General features: G+C 46.1%; 1 protein-coding gene across 3 annotated transcripts; it reads right to left on the bottom strand.

Annotated features, from left to right (window-relative positions):
- Positions 1 to 111: 111 nt before the first annotated feature.
- Rab5c (RAB5C, member RAS oncogene family) lies at positions 112 to 22,470 on the bottom strand. 3 transcript variants are annotated; one of them, XM_078042023.1, is made up of 7 exons: positions 22,330 to 22,450; positions 21,338 to 21,528; positions 4,205 to 4,458; positions 3,057 to 3,208; positions 2,522 to 2,644; positions 1,555 to 1,648; positions 112 to 1,032 (listed from the first exon to the last, which is right to left on the bottom strand). In XM_078042023.1, exons 3-7 carry the CDS (start codon positions 4,368 to 4,370, stop codon positions 917 to 919), a joined length of 651 nt encoding a protein of 216 aa, XP_077898149.1. In that variant the 5' UTR covers positions 4,371 to 4,458; positions 21,338 to 21,528; positions 22,330 to 22,450; the 3' UTR covers positions 112 to 916. The 3 variants fall into 3 exon arrangements, with proteins under 3 accessions (XP_077898149.1, XP_005321928.1, XP_077898148.1); XM_005321871.3 differs by lacking the exon at positions 21,338 to 21,528 and having other exon boundaries at positions 22,330 to 22,470; XM_078042022.1 differs by lacking the exon at positions 21,338 to 21,528 and having other exon boundaries at positions 4,205 to 4,378; positions 22,330 to 22,459.
- Between the last annotated feature and the right edge of the window lie 473 nt (positions 22,471 to 22,943).

Here is a 22,943-nt window from a genome sequence, read left to right as displayed (position 1 = left end):
ATTAGGGGGGAAGCTTTTGTTTAGCAAGATTCAGTGGTTCATTTAAATTTAGTGAACTAGAAAGGACATGGTCTGATAAACACTGCCAGAGAAAGACGAGGAAGACAAGTGTGAGGTCGATCGATCGGCTGACTATATTGACAAGATACTGATTGGTTACATGTTGAAGAAAACATACAATACAAAATACAGAAAAAGTTGGTTCCATCCCCTCCCACTCCCCCCCTTACCCACCCACCCCCAAATACTCATCATCGTGATTTGGTCAGAACAGGGCTCAGAGCCAGAGGTCAGGTGACCGAGGGTGGAGGGGTCATGGGCAATGGATGCATGGCTGTCACAATGATGCTGCGGTAATGCTGCGTTTTCTCTCCCAGCTGGGAGTTGGGTGGGAAGGAGGCTGCAGCCTGATGACAGCCAGCTGAGGGCAGAGCTGCCTGTCCCCTTCCCAGCCCAGGGCCTGCCCACCACCCCAGACTAAGACCACTCCCAACAAGGTAAGGATGTGGATGCTCTTGCTAAGGCTGCTCTTCAGCAAGAGGGAAGGGAAGGGAAGGGAGGGGTAACTGTTCCAAGCTCCGACCCCACAGACAAGGGGGTGGGGGGCAGGAGCATGTGGCTACTACCAGCAAAGGACAAATGGGAGAGTATAGTAGAAAGGGGGGAAGTGGGAAGAGCAGAAGATCATATATATTAAAAAAGTGACTTAAGACTTAAAATTGAATTAGTATTTGTACAGAAAGGTGCAGGTGGAATAACTCCCTCCGGCCTAGGATCAAAGTTATACTGAGAAATCATGGTGGACCCCTCCCCTGCCCCCAGTGGTGGCCCGAGTCGTTAAGTGCGATTGGTTAGAGTGGATTCCAGTCGGGTCATTCAGGCGGAGGAGGTGGGGGCAGTGGCAGGCAAGGGGGGCTCAGTTGCTGCAGCACTGGCTCCGGCTGGCTGGGTTGCTCTCCTGGAGGTTCACCCCTCGGGTCCCGCCTGGAGCACCAGCTGCATTCTGAGGCTCGTTCTTGGGAAGCTTCTTAGCTGTTTGAGAGAGAGAGAAAATGTAGCAGTAGGGCCACCCCAATACTCTCTGCCAACTGCACTGGAGCAGTCTGGTCCTTACCTACTAATCAGTGCTAACAAATGGAGGACTGCTGTCACCAAGTACATTTTGAGTGTTTCAGAAAACTGAGGCATAAGAGAAGTTAAATACCAACACCACAGAGCTCATTAGTGGCAGAGCCAGGAATGAACCCAGGCAGGATGACTCCTGAGTCAAGTGAGCTAAAAAATCCTAAGAAGGGGTAAAGGACAGCAATGGCAGGCTCTGAAATGGGTGGCAAGTGAAGAGTCAGGAAGTAAAATGTTCAAACTTTGCCTCGGGCTTCAGACAGTGCTCAGTTCTCTTACGTGTGGGAGTCAGATGGAAAAGACAATGAGTTTATCAGAACGTTAAAAAAAAAAGTGCAAGTTCTGTTGAAGGGACCCCACAGACCCACTAGAGAATAGCACATAAGCAACATGCCTTTGGTGATGGTGGGAAGGGGACAAGAGGCAACTTACCTATTGCCATGAAAATTTCATTCACGTTCATTGCAGTCTTTGCTGATGTCTCCATGAACAGCAAACTGTTGTCATCTGCATAGGCCTGTGCTTCCTGATTCCCGACAGAGGCCAGAAAGAGGATGGAAAGGAAATGTTGGCAGGGGCCAGGGCCCCGGATAAAATGTTCACTGTTCACAGTCTTTACGTACAATAGAGACTGACTGGACAAATGCAGGGTTTTTAGGACTAAGCTCCCCTGCTCCAGGTTCGCCCTGAGGTCTCTGCTCCAGACTCCCGGCCCTCTTATTCCACACAGCATCGTAGCTCACCAGTATAAGCAGATGCCTTACTCTAGCTTCCCTAGGTCCATTCTGCATTCTTGCCCTTCAAAATCACCAGGCTTGGACATACTTCTGGAAGTTATCTTACAAATACACTTGCACATTTGGGCAAAAGCACCAAAGTATGAGGATGCTACTTGTCATTACAAACTACCAGAAGTTATTACAAACTACCTAGAAGCCCATCAATTAGGACCTGGCCCAAAGAGAAATTAGAAAACACAGTATGTATAGCATACTGCCATCTATGCAAAGAAAGAGATTCATAAACATATGGACATTTCTGGAAAGATAAACTGGGGAACTTCAGGGAAGAAAGGCTGAGTTTCTAAGGAGAAAAGAGAGTGAATGTATAAATTTTACTGTGTACACATTTTATATGAAAAGAGGACTTCTTTATCAGGAAACTCAGTTCTTAAGATGAAATAAGAAGCTTCACTCATTCACAAACACACCCATCACCAAAGAAAAAGAACAAGGGAGAGGCAGGTGGCAGTTCCTCCAAGGCCCAAGGTTGAGCCATGGAGGAAAGGAGATGAAAGCTGCGTGCAGGTCCTTGTGTGGCCCTTTATACAGCCCCTGAGCAACCCAGGGAGGCCTGGTGGAGCTGGCTCACACATCCCCAAGTCCTGTCATTTCCCCACCTGGAACTCCACGGCTCTCTTGCTGGCCAGGTCTGCCTTGTTACCCGCAAGTGCAATGACGATGTTGGGGCTGGCCTGCCTCTGTAACTCCTTCACCCAGTTCTTGGCCCGTGCAAATGTATCCTGAGGAGACAGGGTCAAAATGTCAGAGACAGAGGAGGCATTCTGCCCAGTGCCACTCATGAGTGAAGCTCAAGCTGGCAGAGCCAAGTTATCTAAGATGCCACCCCTAAAGATTCTGATGAGATGTCCCTAATTAACAGAGGAAATCTGCCCACATCCCACCCAAGAACAGAGGGCCAAAAGGCCTGAAATGGGGGCATTTATAGCCAATTCCTGGGGTTTCAAGATGAGGGCAGGGCTAGGGTTGTGGCTCAATGGTAGAGCACTTGCCTAGCATATGTGAGGCACTGGGTTCGATTTTCAGCACTGCATATAAATAAATGAATGAATAAAGGCCCATCAACAACTAAAAATAAAAAATACTAAAAAGAAAAAAAAAAGATGAAGGCAAGGAAGAAGAGAAAATCTTTACTGTGTTGGTGATGTCATAGACCACGATGGCAGCCTGGGCCCCCCGGTAGTACATGGGGGCCAGGCTGTGATACCGCTCCTGTCCAGCTGTGTCCCAGATCTCAAACTTGACTGTTGTGTCGTCCAAGCAGACAGTCTGTGTAAGGAAGGCCGCTGTAAGAGAGAAGGTAGTGTCACCAGGCAAGGATGGGTTAGAAGCTACCCCTACATATTTTCTAGGCTTTGGTACTCAGAAGCCAACTGTTGAGATGGGCACTTCCAGACACTCCAGATAGCCACTGCCCCCAGCTTGGACCCAGAGCCATTTCAGTACCCTGTGGCTTGATGTTCAGGGAACACAGGGAACCTAACAGGGGAACGTGAAGCACTTATGCATGTGCTTCAAAGGAGGATACTCAGTGCTAGAAAAGATAGCCTGGACACAGCACAGGATCCCAGACAGCTCTGTGTAGAAAGCTGTTTTCAATGTCTGCCCTCCCCCACCTACTGAGGGCCTTGGGCACCGCCCCACTTCCCCCTTTCCAGCTCTGGATGAATGTTGAAGGGGCAGCAGGAGGACCGCTGACATGGCTCATTTTGTTTCCAGCTGCCTGGAAATCTCCTACCACCCAAGAGAGCAGAGAAAGGATGACTCAAGTCCAAGGCTGATCCTGGCTTCAAGTTTACAGTGACCACTCAGGTGAGAGGCTGAGTCCAGACCCTAACTCGCAACCTAAATACTGACCAATGGGGAATCAACAATATGCACTGGGCTCCACAGAGGGTAAACTTCAACTTCAGCAATGCCAACCTATTACCAGCTGACTCACCAGCCATTCCCATCTGGAAAGCAGGAGGGGCCAGGGCAGATACATTGCTCCTTTTAGTAAGAAGAACCCTATAGATCCAGAGCTAGCTTTTCCTTCCCTGAGTCCAGGTCAGTGGAAAAGGCTCAGCCAAGGCCACACAATAAAAAAGAAGCTGAACCCAGGTAACTCCTACTAGTCATGACATGGAGTCCAGCTACTAGATTCAATTCTAGGGGCTAATGAGAAAGAGGTGCTGCAATCTCAGACATATTTAGTCTCTGTGTGGAGTCAGATTCTCCTATCTAGGCCAAGGTATTTCTTTGGCCTCTCTGAGGTATCCCATTTCCCTGTGTCCACTCACCTCCAATTGTGCTCTCCTGGTACTCATGGAATTGTCCCTTGACAAAGCGGAGGACGAGACTGGATTTGCCCACTGCAGACTCCCCTAGCAGAACCAGCTTAAACTGACAAATCTTGTTCCCAGCGGCTGGTCCGTTGGGCCGTGCTGCTCCTCCCCGACCCGCCATGGCCCGTCCTGCCGAAGTAGTACCAGTGAGCGTGCGGATGGGGGCTGGTGCTAGGCAAGGAGGCACTTAGTGGGGAGGGGGCCTCCAACTGCAGGGGAGAAATAAGAGGCATGGGGTTAGTTCTGAGACTAGGGAGCCCTTCCTAAATTACAGGTCATTCTCCTGCCCTTCCTGATGATTCAGCTGTCTCCCTTCCTATTAATCCCAGCCCTTCAGCCCAGAGTCAGGACAGCACCTCACTAGGCCACCTATGGCAGCTGGATGACTCAAGTCTACAAGCTCTTTGGGATGTTAATAAGACCACAGCCTGCTCTGTGCAGAGCCAAGTAGATGGTGAGGCAGATGAGGGAGGGTACAAGGAGTGTAGGTAGAAAGTGTGTCACATAAGGTGCTCAGCCACCAGATGGGCACGCAGGGCCAGGGCCTAACAGTGCAAGTTGTTATCAAAACAGCCAATGTTCTCCAGAATGAGCCATTCTCTCGGTCTGAGGTGGACTATGAACCTCTGTGCACTGGAATCAAAGCAATGTTTCCCCTGCTCATTGAGAGCCTGTTTCCCCAGTCCTCTCATTCTTGATGGGCCAGGAGTCTCACACACATTAAAAAACAAAACACACACGAAAACAAAACATACCAAAGCCAATGCTCTGCTGGCAGCCAACTGCCAGCTTTCCCTTTTAAATAGAGACCTCAATTTCATTCTCTATTGGCAGAGGCAGGGGTTGACACACAGAAAGAACAAGGGGAAGGCGAGACGGGTGGAGGCAAACAAGGGACAACAAAACCTGCTCCCACAGGTCAGCAGCTGGTATTCTAGCCCTGACAGTCACTCAGTGAGCAATCACTCTTGAGTGATAGCTTCAGAGGCACAAACTTTTTATAAACTTTGGAACTGCAAAGAAAGATGAGAAACCTAACTCCAGAAGTCTCTAGAAGACTTGTACTCAAACACACTGAAAATATTTTATAAATGAGAACTCTGAGTAGCTGTTAAGTTCGGTTCAGTGTTTGGACCTACAAAAGTTTTTATAAAATGCCCTTTGCAAAATGGAGTCCAGAGAGGAGAGAAAGGGTCAGGGAAAGCCCTGACCTGCCCCTGGGAAGGGGAGCATATTCCCTTAGAGTCAAGGGATAGGTGTGGATGAAAAGGACATTTCCATGGGAAGCATATGATCTATGCCTGTGCAAACAGCTGATAGCAAAGGGCTGGCTTTTTTTCAGCCTCAAATCGTTTCCACATTGGAGTTCTCCCAGCGACTCATTTAAAAAGTGAGCTTCAGGAAGAGTGATTCACTAACCAGGAACAAGTTTCCTTTCTGAACAGTACCAAAGGTAAAGAGCTTTGAAAATGGGGCCACATCTTCCCCAAAAGTACAAGGAAGGAAGTATGGGGGGGGCTCAATTGGTAACCAGAAATGCCATTTAAATGTATCACAGATAAGATCCTTTCTCATTCCACCCCAATCAACAGCCAGGCAGGTCTGTGCTTTCTGAATCCTCGAAAACCTTCTTCATCAGGTTTACAGAAGTTCTAGGAACTCAAGAAGCACTTAATAAATGAAATCATTTTTAAAGACAGATAACATTTACTGAATAACTGCACAACTATTATCTCCTTTAAGCTTTAAAGGATCTCCTATTTTTTAGATAAATAACTTGATACTCAGATACTAAATGCCCTGCTCAAGGTCACACACAGCATATAAGTGAGAGAGCCTAAATGCAAACTTGGGTTGCTACTCATACAAACTCATTTGTTATCACCCGCCATTCTTCCCTCTGTGGAAAAACAATGAAGGCAACTTCCACTCTGTTCTGGTTTTGGGTTGCAGAGTGAATGAGACTCTTTTTGGGACAGTAGTTTTGCTGGCCCAGCCAGGTTTGGCTTGGTGGCAATCAGAGTGATTTTATAGTCCCTGAGTACTCCCAAATAGTGGGAGAAGACATCCTAGGTCAGACACAGCAATAGCAACAGCTGGTTACTACCATGCATGCTCATGACACATAGTCCTATCTGGGCAACGTAATGTGGCTGGGTTCTAGACCAGGTATGAAGGAGTGGGGCAAGGGAAACAGGAAATTAAGTCCCTAATTCTAAAAAAAAACTAAAGCAGCTAGGGAGCAACCAGCACCTACAAGCTGAGAAAAACAGAGGTAGCACATTTCCAAACCTGTCCAGATAGAATGTGATTTTTTAACAAGCCTGAGGGAAAGAAAAGCAAGTCTCACGCAGTGGTTCTCAACCTCGTCTATATAACAAAGCTATTTGTACATCTGGTCCCTGGAGAGCCCACTATTCTCAAGAGCCACTGAAGCTCAGCAAGGGTTAGAGCAACTGGCACTAAGCAATGGATACAGGCACTAGCTTTGCACACTACAGGATGTGACTGTCTCCTGCCACTTCTGGGCCACCTTGTAGAAGTCATTTGACCTGAGTCTCACTAGTGCTATTAGTGACAAGACAAGGATAAGGGTTAATGAAAGCATCTACCGAGAGTCTTGTACATGTATTGTTGAATCATCAGCAGCTAATAACATTGACATGATCAATTATAATACTTTCTCTAAGACTATTGGTTAACAGACACAGGCCTCCCTAGTTAACCAAGAAGGCTCCATCTGCCTTAAACTGACTGTTGACATGTTCTTCCTGCTCACACTGATCCTGCCTTCCAGAGACACCTGAGTACGCCCTTTTTAAATTTTTTGGTGGTTGGGGACGGGTACTGGGGATTGATGGGGATTGAGCCCAGGGGCGCTTTATCACTAAGCTATATACCCAGTCCTTAATTATTTTTTGAGACACTCTTGCTGAATTGCTGAGGGTCTTGCTAAATTCTTGCCTCAAACTGGTAATCCTCCTGCCTCAGCCTCCCAGGTCCCATGGGATTACAGGCATAAGCCACCACACTTGGCAGACCTAGCATTTTTTTACAGTCTGCTGCCTCATGGTTTTCCTGGCCCCACTTACTGATCACATGAGCAGCGGTGTCCAACCTTCTTAGACAATAAAGCACTAAGGAAGATGACTTTGCCAATGGGGACCTGGAGATATGAGGGTGATTAAGTCAGGTGAAGGTCAGACCCAAGGCCCCAGGAAGCCTTAGCCCTTCTTTCCCAAGATTGGGAAACTGAAGACATTTCTCTGCCAGGTAGCAAAGGTGAAGGAATTCATACTCACATACTGAGCTGTCCTGCCTCCCAAGAATAGAAATCTTTGCTTTTGAACTCATGGTAAAAATTACCTATTGTTACAACTCAAGTTTTATTTTATTTTTTATTTATTTATTTATTTTTTTTAAAGAGAGACTGAGAGAAGAGAGAGAGAGAGAGAGAGAGAAATTTTTTAAATATTTATTTCTTAGTTCTCGGTGGACACAACATCTTTGTTGGTATGTGGTGCTGAGGATCGAACCCGGGCCGCACGCATGCCAGGCGAGCGCGCTACCGCTTGAGCCACATCCCCAGCCCCACAACTCAAGTTTTAAAGCAGTTTTTTAAAATGACATAGTAAAAGAAGTCTTAGAGTCAAAAGTCAAATTCTCCTAAAGACCTAAAGGCATAGTCAAAGTTACCTATAAGACACAGAAGGGGCCAAAGATCTCTCCCCTCCTCCAAGTATAATGGTAGCAACTGAGCGTCAGGCCTACAGCAAGACTCTCCTTGTTGTGCCCCACTTCCCTACCCTCCAAAGAGAATCCTGGTTGGTTCAGCAGCCACTGAGAATGGGCACCAGTCCCATTCTCACATCTTCCGCAAGAAAAGCGACAGATGCAAGGAATTAGGGGTACCCTATTCAGGGTGTCTTTTCCAATGGTGCATGTGAGAGGGCAGAAGGGATATGAACTCCTAAACACTGGTTCTATGCACAGGCCGCTCTGGGGATGAGAGTGACTAGAGAAAGAAAAGAAGAAATAGTAGGACATTGTTCTTCCATGCTCTGGAGTTTTCTGTACTTTGGACACTAGAAGTACTTTGATCAGTGCTTTTTAAACTTTTTTCATCAGAATCACCCAGAGTGTTCAGAAAAAAACACTGGCCAACTAAACTTTCTTTCTTTCATCTATCCACCCATTTTTTGGGTAGGGAGATGGATACCAGGTATTGAACCCAGGAGTGCTTAACCACTGAGGAACATATATTCCTAGCCTTTTTTGTATTTTATTTAGAGATAGGGTTTCCCTGAGTTATTCAGGGCCTCGCTGAAATGCTGAGGCTGGCTTTGAACTCAAGATCCTCCTGCCTTAGCCTCCCAAGCGGCTGGGATTATAGGCATGTGCCACACCTGGCTCATCCATTCATTCTTGGGGCTTAATCGAGGGGCACTTTACTACTGAGCTACAACCCCAGACCTTTTTATTTTTTGAGATCCTCCTGCCTCAGCTCTCCGAGTTACTGGAATTACACCAAGCCTGGCAAGAACTCGATGTTTTTAAAATAAGTTCCCCAAGTGATCTTAAGTAGCTGATTTAAGTATTGAGAGCTTTGATAAAGAAATATGTAATCCAGGATAGAAAGGCACTCTGATCAGTGTCAAGGACAATACATGGCAACAGATTGGGGTGGGGTCTTGATTTCACTCAACAATGAAGTCTTTAAGACACCAGATACTGCTGGAAAGTCACCCATCCCCAGTCTCCATTAGAAATAATCACCTTTTGCGGAAGCACAGTGCAGCATACATGTAATCCCAGCAGCTGGGGAGCCTGAGGCAGGAAGATCTGGAATTCAAAGCCAGTCTCAGAAACTTAGCCAGACCCTGTTTCTAAATAAAATATTTAAAAAGGGGCTGAGGATATGGCTCAGTGGTTGAGAACCCCTGAGTTCAATCCCAGTACTAAAAAGATAAAAATAAATTTTCACCTTTCCATAATCTATGAAGTCACCCACTATTTTTAAAATATCTTTTAGTTGTTTTTTTAAAAAATATTTATGAGTTGTAGTTGGACACAATACTTTATTTATCTTTATTGGTGCTGAGGATCGAACCCAGGGCCTTGCACTTGCTAGGCAAGGGTTTTACCACTGAGCCACAACCCCAGTCCTCTTTTTAGTTGTTGATAGACCTTTTATTTTATTTATTTATATGTGGTGCTGAGAATCGAACCCAATGACTCACACATGCCAGGCAAGTGCGATACTGCTGAGCCCCAGCCCTACCACTACATACTTTTTATCCTTCCTGGTAAAAGGGTGAGCAATTCCAGCTAATGGGTGTCTCTTGTGCTTCCTGTTTGCTTAAGAGACTTCCTCTAACTCAGAAACCCAGCACTGCCTGGATAGTGAACTGATTAGGGAAAACAGACTGTTGACCAGAGGGTGGGTGGAGACTCTCTCAAGGTTAGCTGGGGGTAGCTTGAGAACCAGTGACCCACCCAGGGCCCCCTGGAGGTCATTCTTGTCAGCAACTTCAGCTATACTTTCCTCCAGGAAAAAGCATTCCTGAAAATATTTAACAGGTAACATGGAGCTAGAGAAGGCCATAGCAGAAGCAAACTTGTTAGTTTAAAGAGAAGGAAACACAGGATATAGAGGGAGAGGCAGAGAGGTTCAAAGGCAATATTAAAAGGAAACTAAATGGAGCCAAGGTTCTGCAAATGCTCCAGAGGCTCAGATTAGCTGAAGATCACTGACCTATAGACTCAAGACCACAGCTCTTCCATGCAAAGGAATACCACCACTGCCGGCACACAGAAAGAGAGGAGAGCCTCCCAGTAGGACGACCCTGGCTTCTAGCTGGTCAGACTCAAAGGTAAGAAAACTCTGAGGCAACAGAAGCCATCTTAGGTATCCACACACCCAACCAGCAGGATACTTGGGAGGCTGCACCTATTTGTTTCAAGTCCTGGCTTCATGGTTGCTCATTTGCGTGACCCTGGCCAAGTCACACAAGGGATGGCTTCTTATCGACAAAATGATATTATTTAATACTAATTGCACTAGGTTGTTGTAAAGGTTAAATGAAACAACACATAGTGTTTAGCATAGTATTAGGCTGAGGGTAAGGTTCCAACAAGTGGTAAGAGTATTAGACTACCGGCTAATTAACTAGCTTTGACTCATTGGTTGAAGGAGCTCAAAAGGGTCTTAAAGACCTAATCCTATCCTTGCCAATTACAGAAAAGGAAATGAAAGTGAGGCAAGGTGACATAATCAGGGTCACACAGCCAGTTGGTGGCAGAGCCCAAGCCCAAGATTCATAACTCAGGCAAGGCTCCCCTATCAGAAATACAGACAAAGCCCCCAAGAACATTAACAATGTCTATTACTACATCTACTAAGAATTAAATCTTAGTAGATGGGAATTTGACTTTCTTTTTTTTTTTAAAGATTATTTTTTTTAAAGAGAGAGTGAGAGAGGAGAGAGAGAGAGAGAGAATTTTTAATATTTATTTTTCAGTTCTCAGCGGACACAACATCTTTGTTGGTATGTGGTGCTGAGGATGGAACCCAGGTTGCACGCATGCCAGGTGAGTGCGCTACCGCTTGAGCCACATCCTCAGCCCGGGAATTTGACTTTCTATGGATATTTCGTAAAATACTGCTTCTAACAGTGAAACACGCATTTCTATCAAACTAAAAACAAATAAAACAAAAAAATCCATTCTGATGAATGGAAAGGTTCTGTATCTTGACTTTAGAGGATGCAAACAAATGCAAAAATCCATCAAGCTGTACACTTAAGATCTGTAAATTCTTGGCTGAGCTGCAGTGGCCTACACCTGTAATTTCAGCTACTCAAGAGGCTGAGGCAGGAGGATTGCAAGTTCAAGGCCAGCCTCAGCAACTTATCCACACTAGACCCTGTATCAAAATTAAAAATTAAATAAAAGGGCTGGGGATGTATTTCAGAGGTAGAATGCTCTTAGGTTCAATTCCCAGTACTGGGAAAAAAAGAAAAGTGAACTTAAATTGTATATATGTAAGCTACATGTTAATAAGAGGTTAAAAAATGCTAATGGTATAGAATTTTGCATATAACAATAAAAATTAAAGCTTAGAATTGATACTAATCTATTCTAGCTTCCCTGCATATAATATATTTTCTGCTTCCTCTTTAGTATGAAAAGATATAGAATAATATTAAAGATAATAAAAAAGATGATGCCTAAATTAGATGACCCAAAGAGAACAAAGGTACTCAAATGTTAAAAGTAATGGACAAGATAATGGGATCACCATAAAAATATGATTATTGCATATATATTTTTGGACTTAACTGTGGGTTGAAGAATTTTACAATTATTTCCTGAAAACAAAACAAAAAAGTGCTAATATTTATTGTCTTTTTCAAGGAGGAGAAAGAGGTTACATTGTGATGCTTTCTGCTCCCCCTCCAGTCAAGAGTATCTGCAGAAGAGAAAAAGGTTTAGGGGCTAAAGGGGTAGAATCAAAGACAGTGGCACCCTCCTGCATAAGCATGACTGTGGCACTGCTACACATAGGGCCTGCATTTCACCTGGAGAGTGTAGCAGAAGTTTGGTTCCGGAGGCCAGAGGTTTAACAGCCCATGATGAGATCCAGCGAGGACTCTAATGGGAGCTGGGACTCACTCCTCACACCAGTAAGCAGTAGGCTCAGGGGAAGAGGCAGCAAGAGAAGAAAGGGGTGCTGCCTTTACAAAGCCACAGAAGGACTCTTTCTGGGGAAAGGGAAGTAACACTCAAGAAGGGACACTAAAGGTGAGTTGGGTCCCCTACAACTAGGACAGGCTCTTGAACCTCCCCCCAGCCTACTCAACTCCCTTAACTGGGATTAGTTCCAATTCATTCCACCCCTACGTTTTAAATTTTTTTTTTTTTAAGTTGTGGATGGACACAATACCTATATTTATTTATATATGGTGCTGAGGCTCAAACCTAGTGCCTCACACATGTGAGGCAAGCACTTTACCACTGAGCTACAACCTCCGCCCCCAATTCATTCCCCTTTTAATGATAAGACTTCTGAGGCTGAGTGTCTAGACTTCCACATCACAGTGAGGCCCCCGGGAGTTCTGGAGAGGCCCAGCCCAGACCCCAAATTCCTCCAACACCAGCAAAAGGGGCCAGTGTGCAGGGGTACCAAGGGGCGTAAACCCTGGAAACACATCACCAAATGTCTAGAATGAACCTGGAGCTTTGCCAGGAATTAGCCAGGATGGAGTACAGCCAGCTCTCATAGCCCTTTTCCTAGTGTAAAAGGCATGTTGGATCTCTCCAGACAGATCCTAAGCTGAGTTAGGTAGAAACCCCCCCTGAGGCAGAACCCCCAGCTTCCTGCTCTAGCAAGAACTCCAAGAAATCCTTTCTTGATCTCCAAGCTGCTTTCTCAGCTGAACACAGCAGCTGGGTTCCCTGGAGAGGCCCAGAGAGGCAGAGTCAGCGGTAACTTTCAGGCGAGGATGGAAACCTCCAGTGCCTGCTCCCTCTCATGCATGTGCTGACGAGGCTTGGTCAGTGTGGTCTGCCCATACTGCCTAGGAAGGGCCCCATGGTTCATGGGCAGCTCGATGATCCTCAGTCATGGGCACTGTAGATCAGCAGAAGATCCAGAGGCTTGGATGGCAGTACAGCAAAGCAGTCTGACAGGCAGGCGACCATCACAGCTGTACCAGTCAAGGATCATTTGTCCTACCTACTGATTTCTGAGACATTCCTGAGATAATTCTCCCTAATGAGGTCTCCAACTCTGCACACCTTAGACAGTCTGGCTGTGGTAGATTCTCTGCCCCAAACACAAGCTCAACTTGAAATGTGGTACTTTCCACAGCACAATGTCCACACATGTCCAGGCACAGGGCACGGGGCGGGGGTGGGGAGAATGGGACTGCAGCTGCACGGTAACTGTACTCTGCCAGCTAGCTCTTCCCCTGCCAGTGCCAGATGAGATGCTAAGAAAATGGGCCAAGGCGCTTCCCTGGCTCCAACACACACTTGCTGTTGTCCCAGGATGGACAATGCATCACCTAGATGCCCATCAGGATGGATGTGGGATTCCTGCTGATCCACAATTCTCACAACGAACTTGTATCTGTTTTGCTTGTGCGGTCACTACTTGGGACATTCCTAATTGGAATCTCCTCAGTGCACAGCTTGTCTTCCCCTGTCTTGGGAGGGCCTCTGCAAGGGCCAGGAGTGTCAACAGGACAGCTGCCACTATTGCTGGCACCCCAGGCCCAGGAGGACTCCAAGAACCTTTGCTGAAAGCCAGGGTCACTGGCAGCACCTGTTCCCGCAGCCACTCACACCAACAACTGACACCTCTCATAAACCATTCCTGTCTTTACAAACAATAAACAAGAAAAGCAAGCTTGCTTAATTAAATCACTGCCCTCTTTGTTTCACCCTGAGCTCCTCCACAGAGAGCTGAGGTAGTGTTTGAGAGGAAAGCAAGGAAAAAGAATCAGGTATCAGATCCCAGCAAGCCAAATTTCTCTTGCTCAGACACCACACACACTGTGGTCAGAGGCTGCCCAGCTAACAAGGTCAAAAAGTTCTGAGATCAGAGGGACAATGGCTGCTCTCAGAAGCCTGGACACCAAAGAACATTATTTCTGACATACTCTTCTTTCTTAATTTTGGCTGAACAAAATGTAGAAATGGTGCCAGGTAAAAAAAAAAAAAAATCAGGCATTGAATGGGTCTAAACAAGATTTGATGAATGAATCACACTTCTGCTCCCATGGCCCCAAATTTTCATAAGACTCCTGTAGGTGATCAAAGCTGGGAGAACTTGGGTTGAAAGTGAGAAGGCAAAAGAACCTAAGGGTATTATTGCATGAAAAGGACCCACAAAACAAAATCCCCAGAGGCTGGACTATGGGTTTTTCTTGTTTTAACAGAAAATAACATCAAGCCTGACACATGGTGGCTGCTCATAAACATGGTGAACTGAGCAGGTGATACAGGGAGGCCTGGGTAGAGTAGAGGGGGCAGCTGAGGGCTTACATACATGTCCATTTGCCAACTTGGACCCTCCAAGGGAGCCACAGGTCAGCTGAGGAGATGCCTCACTTACTCTTGCACAACTTCTCAGGCCCTGACACACAGGGGTTAAGAGTATCGTCAGAGGGGCTGGGGATGTGGCTCAAGCGGTAGCGCGCTCGCCTGGCATGCGTGCGGCCTGGGTTTGATCCTCAGCACCACATACCAACAAAGATGTTGTGTCCGCTGAGAACTAAAAAATAAATATTAAAAAATAAATTCTCTCTCTCTCTCTCTCTCTCTCCTCTTTAAAAAAAAAAAAAAAAAAGAGTATCGTCAGACAAACTTCATCTCAAGTGCTGAAGCCACCAGGCTGGTCTTGTGTTGTGTCACTGAAAGCACCTAAAAAATGGAGAGACCAGCACCCTGACCTCCCAGGGTTGCCGGGAAGATGGTGCACGAGAGGCTCTTAGCAGAGAGGACTACAGCAGCACTCAGTAATGCTTGCCGGCCAGGGGCAACCCTGCCTCCCAGTCCTGTGAAGCAAGTAGATATCTCCATACTCATGTTCAGACATCCTTCCACATTCCTTTCACCTCCAGTTTCCCTGGACCCCATTCTTCAGTGGTCCTCCTTTGAAGAGAATGCGGAATAGGACGTCTTTCACCAGTTTTCTAGAAGATCCAGTGTCCTGTCAACAACTCAATCTTGAATTCTCTGGATACACCCCCAAGGCCACAAGAAGAGAGGAAGGAACCACCATCACTTGACAAATCAGTACTGAGTTGAAGCCCCCAACCAGGCAAATCATAACCTCCTTTAAAAAAAGCGGGGGGGAACCACCACACAAAGCATCTTGAGCCCCAGTGCCCTTCCTTCCATCTCAAAGCCTCTTTCAGGAAAAGGAAGAAGTAGTTCAGTTGCAGGGGGGGGAAGGGGGGAGAAGAATAGGGCAGCTGACGAAGAAACCAGAGTTCCTTTTAAAAACCAGGCTGAAAACGCTCGAGGTTTGGAAATTGGCGTCATTCATCACCACAGCACTCTGAGCAGCTCACAGAGCAATTTGATGACTAGGAGAACAGCCAGGGTGAGGGAGACCACCCACACCCTCCTCCATGCCTGGGACGCTTCTGACAGAGCCACCTGAAGGGGACACACACACAGCTATGAATAGAAGGCAAGAGGCTTGTAAACCAACTCCTGTTAAGATCTGGAGTTAGTGTTCCAGTAAGCTCAAGTTACACATCTTCAGAGGGTGACAGTACAACAGAAGGATTTAAGCTATTCAATGATTCAGGATCACAGCTCAAAGTGACAGCCTGCCCTGAGCCTTCCTGGAGCCACAACACTGCACAAACCCTCCCAAAGGGGAGGTCTGTTTTTGAATGGCAGCAAAAGGGTCTAGAATATGTGGAATTTCACATGGAATCTCAGACCTAGAATGTAGGAAGGTTTGACTGGAGAGCTTAGCACTTGAAATAGAGAATGATTATATATCCTCACACGTTCTCTTCCTAACTGGATAGTAAACTCCAAAGTAAATACCAAATCTGACCATTTTTGGATCAGATGCAGCATCAGACTGGGGTACAAGGAGAAGGAAATATGTGAGCAGAGGAGCAACAGCCTGCTGGAGGGACCAACTTCCAGGACTGGAGTTGATTCTCACAGTATTCCCAGGTACCTTTCTACCTTACCAGACTCTGGAGTCTCCAGTGACTATGACTAACCATCACAAGAAGGAACAACTTGAACCCATTCACATAATTCTATATCAGCAAACTAGAGAAACTGTTCACTAAAAAGGTAATGGCCTTGGAAAGTCAGCTGATTGATTCTAGGGCTGGGGCAGGAAATGCACAAAGAGAATCTTATAATACCAAAAAGTAAGGAAATACTGAAAAAACAAAAACAAAAAACCTCACAGTGATAGAGTAGGTTAAAGGCAGCTAGAAGTACAACTATTGGTCAAAGCTGGAACAATGTGAGCAATAAAAGAAAGCAGGATTGTATTATAAATCAAAGTGTAAAATAAGTATCTGTGAATCAATACTGATATATAAATAATTGAAAAAATAAATGAAGGAGAATAGACAGTTCTTGTGTAGAAGAATTTAATAATTCATGTAGTTACTCCGCCCATAAGGAGGAGGGCTTAATTCCCCTCTCCTTAAGCATGGGCTACAAGTACTGATGTCCTTCCAAAAAATACAGCAGGATGCGAAGGGGCTAACTTTACAGTGAATACAGGGAAGAAACCTGACAAACATCACCTCAGCCAAAGTGATCAAGGCTGACCTAGACCATGATAAGTCACATTGACTATGTGCCCTTGATGGGATGGTGATGAAAATGGCACTTTAGGTCTAAAGTCTTTTCCCAAACACTCCTAACCACCCCAGTCCAATCATAAGGAAAACATCAGACAAATCCCAATCATGAGACATTCTACAAGATACCTGACCAGTACTCCTTAACACTACCAAGGTCATAAAAACAAGGAACTTTTGAGAAACTATCAGCTTAGGGAAGCTTAAGGAGATATAACAACTAAATGCAGTGTGGGCTCCTAGAACAGAAAAAGGACAACAGATAAAAACTAAGATCCAGATGAAACATGGACTTTAATGTACAGAGCTAATGCAAGATACTAATAATGGGAAACTGCATGTGGGGTTTGTGAGAAAACTCTGCACTATCTTTCTAACATCTACAACTATTCTGAAAGAAAAAGTTTATTTATTTATTTATTTAAAAGGGATGGTGGTGCACACCTGATTCCAGTTATTAAGGAGCCTGAGGCAGGAGGATCGCAAGTTCCAGGATAGTCTGGGCAACTCTACAAGATCCTACCTCAAAATATTTTTATTTTGGGGGACTCAGTGGTTGTGTGCCCCTAGGTTCAGTTCCCCCTGCTGGGAAACCAAACCAAACAAAAAAAGGGGTGGTGGCTTATCTTGTGACAAAATGATATCCAAGGATAGCAGTTATCAAAAACACATATTCCTAAAGATGAGTTAATTTGACAAAGGGGAGGGGTAAAAGGGATGTGCAGAAAGCAGGGTTGATGGGAACTAGAAGTGAGCAAAGGATTACACCAAACACCACAGGCTTAGGAGTGTGGAGTCCAAAGGCCACACCCATGGAATACTCAAGGGAAGCTGCTCTCACCACCTACTGCTACCACCACTCTTTTCTTTTTGCAATGCTAGGTATAGTATCTAAGGCCTCACACAGACTAGTCAAGCACCCTACCACCAAGCTACACTCCCAGTCCTGCCACCACTTGCTTAAGACCAGCCTGTGGTCTTAAGCTCAGTGTAGACATGCAGAATAGCACCTGTGGACAAGAGTGAAATTCACTTGCACCAAGCTTTGCTAAGTGATGGCCTGGGTCGGTGCTGCCTCACCACACACAACTGCAGAAGTACACTATGTTCTGTGCTGCTACCAGACCCAGAGCCACACCCACCCTCTCCTATTTAAACCCTACACCGGAAATGGAAATTTGGAGAGCTCTACCCTCTGGAAATTTGGTTTGTGACATGCCCAACCCCCATCATCTGTCCTGATAATCCTTTTTTACCTGTTTATTCTCTGAACATCCGTGAGCAACATTCTGGAGAACGGAATAAAGATGAAGTTCAAGCTGAGAATCAGATGAATGTAAATCTGGATCCCAGGTTCACCACATCCAAGTTAAGTGAGATCACGAAGAGTGTGATGAAGGAAGTGGGCAGGCATGTGCCTCAAGGGCAGGTTTGGATGTCTGCCCTTCCTTTTAATGACTCCATAGGGGGTCTACTATGCAGAGTACCATGCTGGATACTGGCCACACCAAGATAAAGTAGATCTGTGCCCTTAAAGGGTTACACACCATAAAAGGAGGTAACAGAAGCAGGAGACAGTAGTAAAAAGAAAGTCCATGGAGGAGAAAAGCCCTTACCTCCTTGGGACTTGGGAGAACTTCACTAAGGAAGTCATAGGCAAGCTGAGCTTTGAGAATAAAATGGAGAGAAGCAGCTTCCAGGCAGATGAGATGGACAAGAGCTTTCCAACCAAAGGAAACAGTATACATTCAGCCCAGAAATTTGGCAAGGAGAGGCTGTGTTGCATAGTGATCTAAGTATACACTCAATTCTAATCCTACCTCTGTTACTTACCCAGTAGTTCTCCACTGTAAGGTGGGGATAAAAAAAACATCCTACTTCCTGGGGTTGTTATGAGGATAAAATGTGTATGCTTAAGGCCCAGAAGAGTGACTGACACACAGTAGCAAAGCTTAGTTTAGCTTTAATTTGTATTATTGTCTCTGCATATAGGAGATGGGACTATTTACTCTGAAAATAAGTTTCTTATACTGCCAGGCTATAAATGTAGAGGACTCCTTCAAAAAATATTCCAATTCTCTTCTGCCAAAGTTCTTGGAAGCATTATCACTTGAATTTGGGGACATCCTACCTCAAGCACTGCTTCTCAAGCAGCTCCAACAGAAGTGCCCTGACTGGAGCCAGGGGAGGAGAAATACAAATCTCAGGAATTTGAGAATCAAACCCAAGCAACCTGCTACTTCCAAAATATTGTCTTCAAGTTTCCTATTTTAGCTTAAATTTATGCAAACTTTGCATTCCAATCTAGAATAGATCCAGGACTGCTTTAATATGAAAATGCTTATAACTTAAGACTGAAGTTTCTAAAAGATGCAAAACCTTATCTAGTCAGTGCCTCTGGGCATTCACAGCGGGTGACCTCAGGAGGTCTGAGAATCCCAGTGAGAAAAGTGCAATGATTGCCTTAGCATTCTCTTCTGGAAAATGGGAACACAACCCACATTAGTTCTATTCAATATCTACATAAGGAGACAATATGTGAAACTATCAAGCAAAGTCCTAACCATAATAGCAGACATTTGGTACTAGTATTAAATCAGAATTCTAGGGATGAGTTACTATGCACCTTCAAAATCCCAGCTACCTGCCAGAGGCAACTGCTATTTTGGGAGCATCTGTTCCACATCTAGCACTGGACTAGCTCATTTACCCTTTGTCTTCTTTTTTTTTTTAATATTTATTTTTTAGCTTTAGGTGGTCACAATATTTTTATTTTACATTTATGTGGTGCTGAGGATCGAACCCAGCGCCTTGTACATGCTAGGCAAGTGCTCTACCACTGAGCCACAACCCCAGCCCTTACCCTTTGTTTCCAATTTTGCAAGATATTTAGTATTCCCATCTTATTGGAAGAAACAGGCTCAATGAGGTCAAGAAACAAGCCTAAGGTCACACAACTGGTAAGCAGGGGAGTCAGGATGAGAATTCAGTTCTGGCCAACTCCTAAGCTCTAGCACCTTTCACACCACCATACCACCTCTGTTGACTAGGAAAAAGTTACAGGAAGGAAGTTTTAAGAAGTATTTGTTTGGTGGGGATGAATTTAAATTTGTGACCTTACTCTATTTCCATGTAAATTCTAGTGAGAGGAGCAAACAGTAGGCAGCACCAAAGGGAAATCAGAGGACCAATCTCAGGCCAGCTCTGCTGGTTCCCTAGTCCTCAGCCTTGCCCAGTGGGACCCTGGGGTCCATTCACTTTTACTTTCATTTTCTAGCCATCATGACTTTCACTCACGATCCCAGGAAATTAATAAAAGCATGCAGACATCAGGAAACTCTTGGGCCCTGAAGGGTACTGGCTTGGGACTCCTAACAGTCATGCCCTCCAGAGGCAGAGCAGAAGAGGTTCAAGAAAGAGGACAGGAGGATGGAATAAAGGTAGGGGAGGAAAATGGAAGCAAATGAAGAATGCCAGTGATGAGGAAGGCTAAAGGTAAAGAGTATGCACTTGTGCCCCTGCTTGCTCACCCTGCGTGTTCATTCATTTAACAAGCAGACCAGATGGGAAGAGGGCCTGCTATTAGCAAAGATGGGGTCAGATATGATCCCAAGCCCTGGCCCAACAACCACTTCTAACTATACAGTCTAGGCAAACTACTTAAGTTCCTTGAGCATCATCTCTAAGGTGAGGACACTCACACACACCCCTATCTCGAGGTCACTCAGGAGCAATGTATGTGAAAAGAACTCTGTAATTTCACAGTAATTTATAAATATTCATTGTTACAGTCCCCCTATAAGCAAACACAAAGGCAGAAAAAGGCCAGCTAGATGTGAGAGGCAAGAGGGGAAGAGAGAAGCAGCCTCAGAAAGGAGGGAGGGGCTTCTATCCCACCAGAGCCTGCCTCCTCCTGCAAAACAGTGTCAGATCTATTGAGATTCTACAAATTCTGAATGCCAGAGGCGGCTGCATAACCACCCAGAGCTCTAGTCTCTCTCAAAGGGAGAGTTTCTCCTTCTAAAACCTGTTTCAGAGTCTGAGGACTCTTGAAGAGCTCCATTCCTGATGAGGTAAGTTTAGCAGAGTCTCTCTGCCCCTCTCTCTGAGAGGCACATGCTGACTAGATCAGAGAAACTAGGCTGATGGAGGGAGTCTCTAGTGAGGCCACAAGAATATAGAGATTGTAACCCAACTATTGACCCTAATAAGAAATGGTTTGTCTAGTAAAAAGAAAAATACGTGCATCACAGGTCAAGCTCCAAATATTATAAGAATTAGACATTTGCAACTAGCCAGAAATAGTCAAAACGGTCAAGGAAAAAACTTTAGCTTTTTAAGTAGTATCCAAGGATGGTTAAGGCAGCTACTGACAAGCTACAGCGATTCCTAAGGATTGACTGGCTTTCCTTTCCTTCTTCCACTGTAAATAGCAAGGGTCAGGCATGGCTTCAGAGTAAGGCTACCCCTCATTAAGGTATTCTGGTCTGTACTTTGGTCATGTAAGAAACTTACAGCTTGGTTTGAGACACAGTCATTTCACACACAGGATCATATAGCAATACGATACATAGTTGGGGGAATCAGCAGTTTCTAGCATATATGAGAAGTCCTTTGGCTACAAAAATTGGTGCATTAAGAGTCTAAAGCTGCCACTGTCATCTCAACTTACTCCTCTGTAATAAGTCCAAGCCCAAAAGGGATTAGAGAGAGACCTTGGAGTGGCACAGACCTGTTGCACTGAGTAGTCTATGTGTGTTGGGGGGAGGTGAGAATGGCAAAGAGATGGACCCTCAATTCCAGACTCCTCATGTTTAGTCTTATTCTCTTGCCTATAGATCAGCAGACAGCAGTCCCAGGAGGAGCAGTCCCTCTGAGGCAGCTTGGAAACCACTCACATGCTCTGGGAAGACAGGGCTGAGCCTGGAGCAAGGAGGTAGGAGGAAGGGAGAGAGAAGATAATGAATGGGCAGATCCACCCTGATCTGTGATCTGTACTAGGATTGAGCAAAGCTCAGCTAAATTCTTCAGAGGCAGGAAAAGAGAGAAATACCCAGAGAACAACATAACCAGAGGACAGGGCTGGGGTCCCAGGGAGTAAAATCAGAAGACAGTTCATTCCTAATTAGTGACCCAGAATTCAAACTCTGCTAAGGTCCTGGTTGGCTCACTCTGGCTTGAGGAAGAAAGGAGCAGTGGGAACGCAACATACTTCTGTGAGTGTGGTCCGGTCTCACTCACTCAGACCACCCCCTCCACACCCCACCCCACCCACCCCCCCCGGCTGCCTAAAGGAAATCAAGATAAAATTCTTCCAGGGCTGAGACAACTGTTCTTTGGGGGGACACGGGGAAAGAAAACGACGACAGACAGCACTTTCTGCTGCCTCTAAAAGAGAAGGGAGACAGGTTCCTTCATATCTGGCAAGGACCCTCCAGTTTTCGGAGCAGGGGGAGCGGAACTTAAGGTCCCTCTCTCCCATAACTGAACTGGACAGGCCAGAGGAGAACCGCAAAGATTTCCCTAAGGCCCACGCGAAGGACAGGTAAGCGAAGTAAAGAAGGGCTCCCCTTTTGGCCCGACGCCTGGAGAGCCCCTTAAGAAGGGGCTACGGGTCGGGGGAGGGGTCAGTATCCCCTTAAGCTGGGGTTGGGCGGGAGGAAGCGGTGCCCGGGAGAGGCTTCAACGCGGGTGAGACAATAGTTCTGGGACAGGCACACTCACCGCGGCTCCGGGGCGGCGGCGTTACTTGGGGCCGGGGCTCGGACAGACTCCGCTCCTCTCCCCCCCGGCGGTGTCCCAGGCTCCGGCCTCCACTTCCGCCTTTCAGCCGCTCCGGATCCGGATCTCCACCTCCGCCCCGCCCCTCCATGCTCTCAAGTGACTGACAGGGCGGGGAGACCAATGGGAGGCACTCATGGCCGACCCACAGGCGACGCGGGAGGGGGCCGCGGGAGAGGAGGGAGGGCGAGCGCGAGGGGTGGCGGGACTTGTAGTTCGCGGCGCTGGGAGAAGCTAGCTGGTGGCTGCCTGGGTCCTAGGCTTAGGGTGGATTCCGCTGCCGGCGGGGCGGAGTCAGACCAGGCCTGTTAACCGCGTCACCCCCGGTTCCAGGCACCCAGAGGGAAGGCGGATGGTGGAGCACTGGAAGAGTACAGATGGAAAGGAGAAACATGCTATGAATGAAAATGTACAAGAGGTCTCGTGCACCAGCCCTATGCACTCACTAACCCGGAGAAACCCCTGTTCGTACTTTGCAGCCAAGTCAGCTCTAGGAATCCGATTTTGGAACATTCAGTGACTGGAATGGCGATGGAAGTTTATAGGAAAAGTTTTCT

This window comes from Ictidomys tridecemlineatus, chromosome 3 (assembly GCF_052094955.1).
Source record: "Ictidomys tridecemlineatus isolate mIctTri1 chromosome 3, mIctTri1.hap1, whole genome shotgun sequence".
Taxonomy (NCBI): Eukaryota; Metazoa; Chordata; class Mammalia; order Rodentia; family Sciuridae; genus Ictidomys; species Ictidomys tridecemlineatus.
This window is presented reverse-complemented; position numbering and strand designations above follow the sequence as displayed.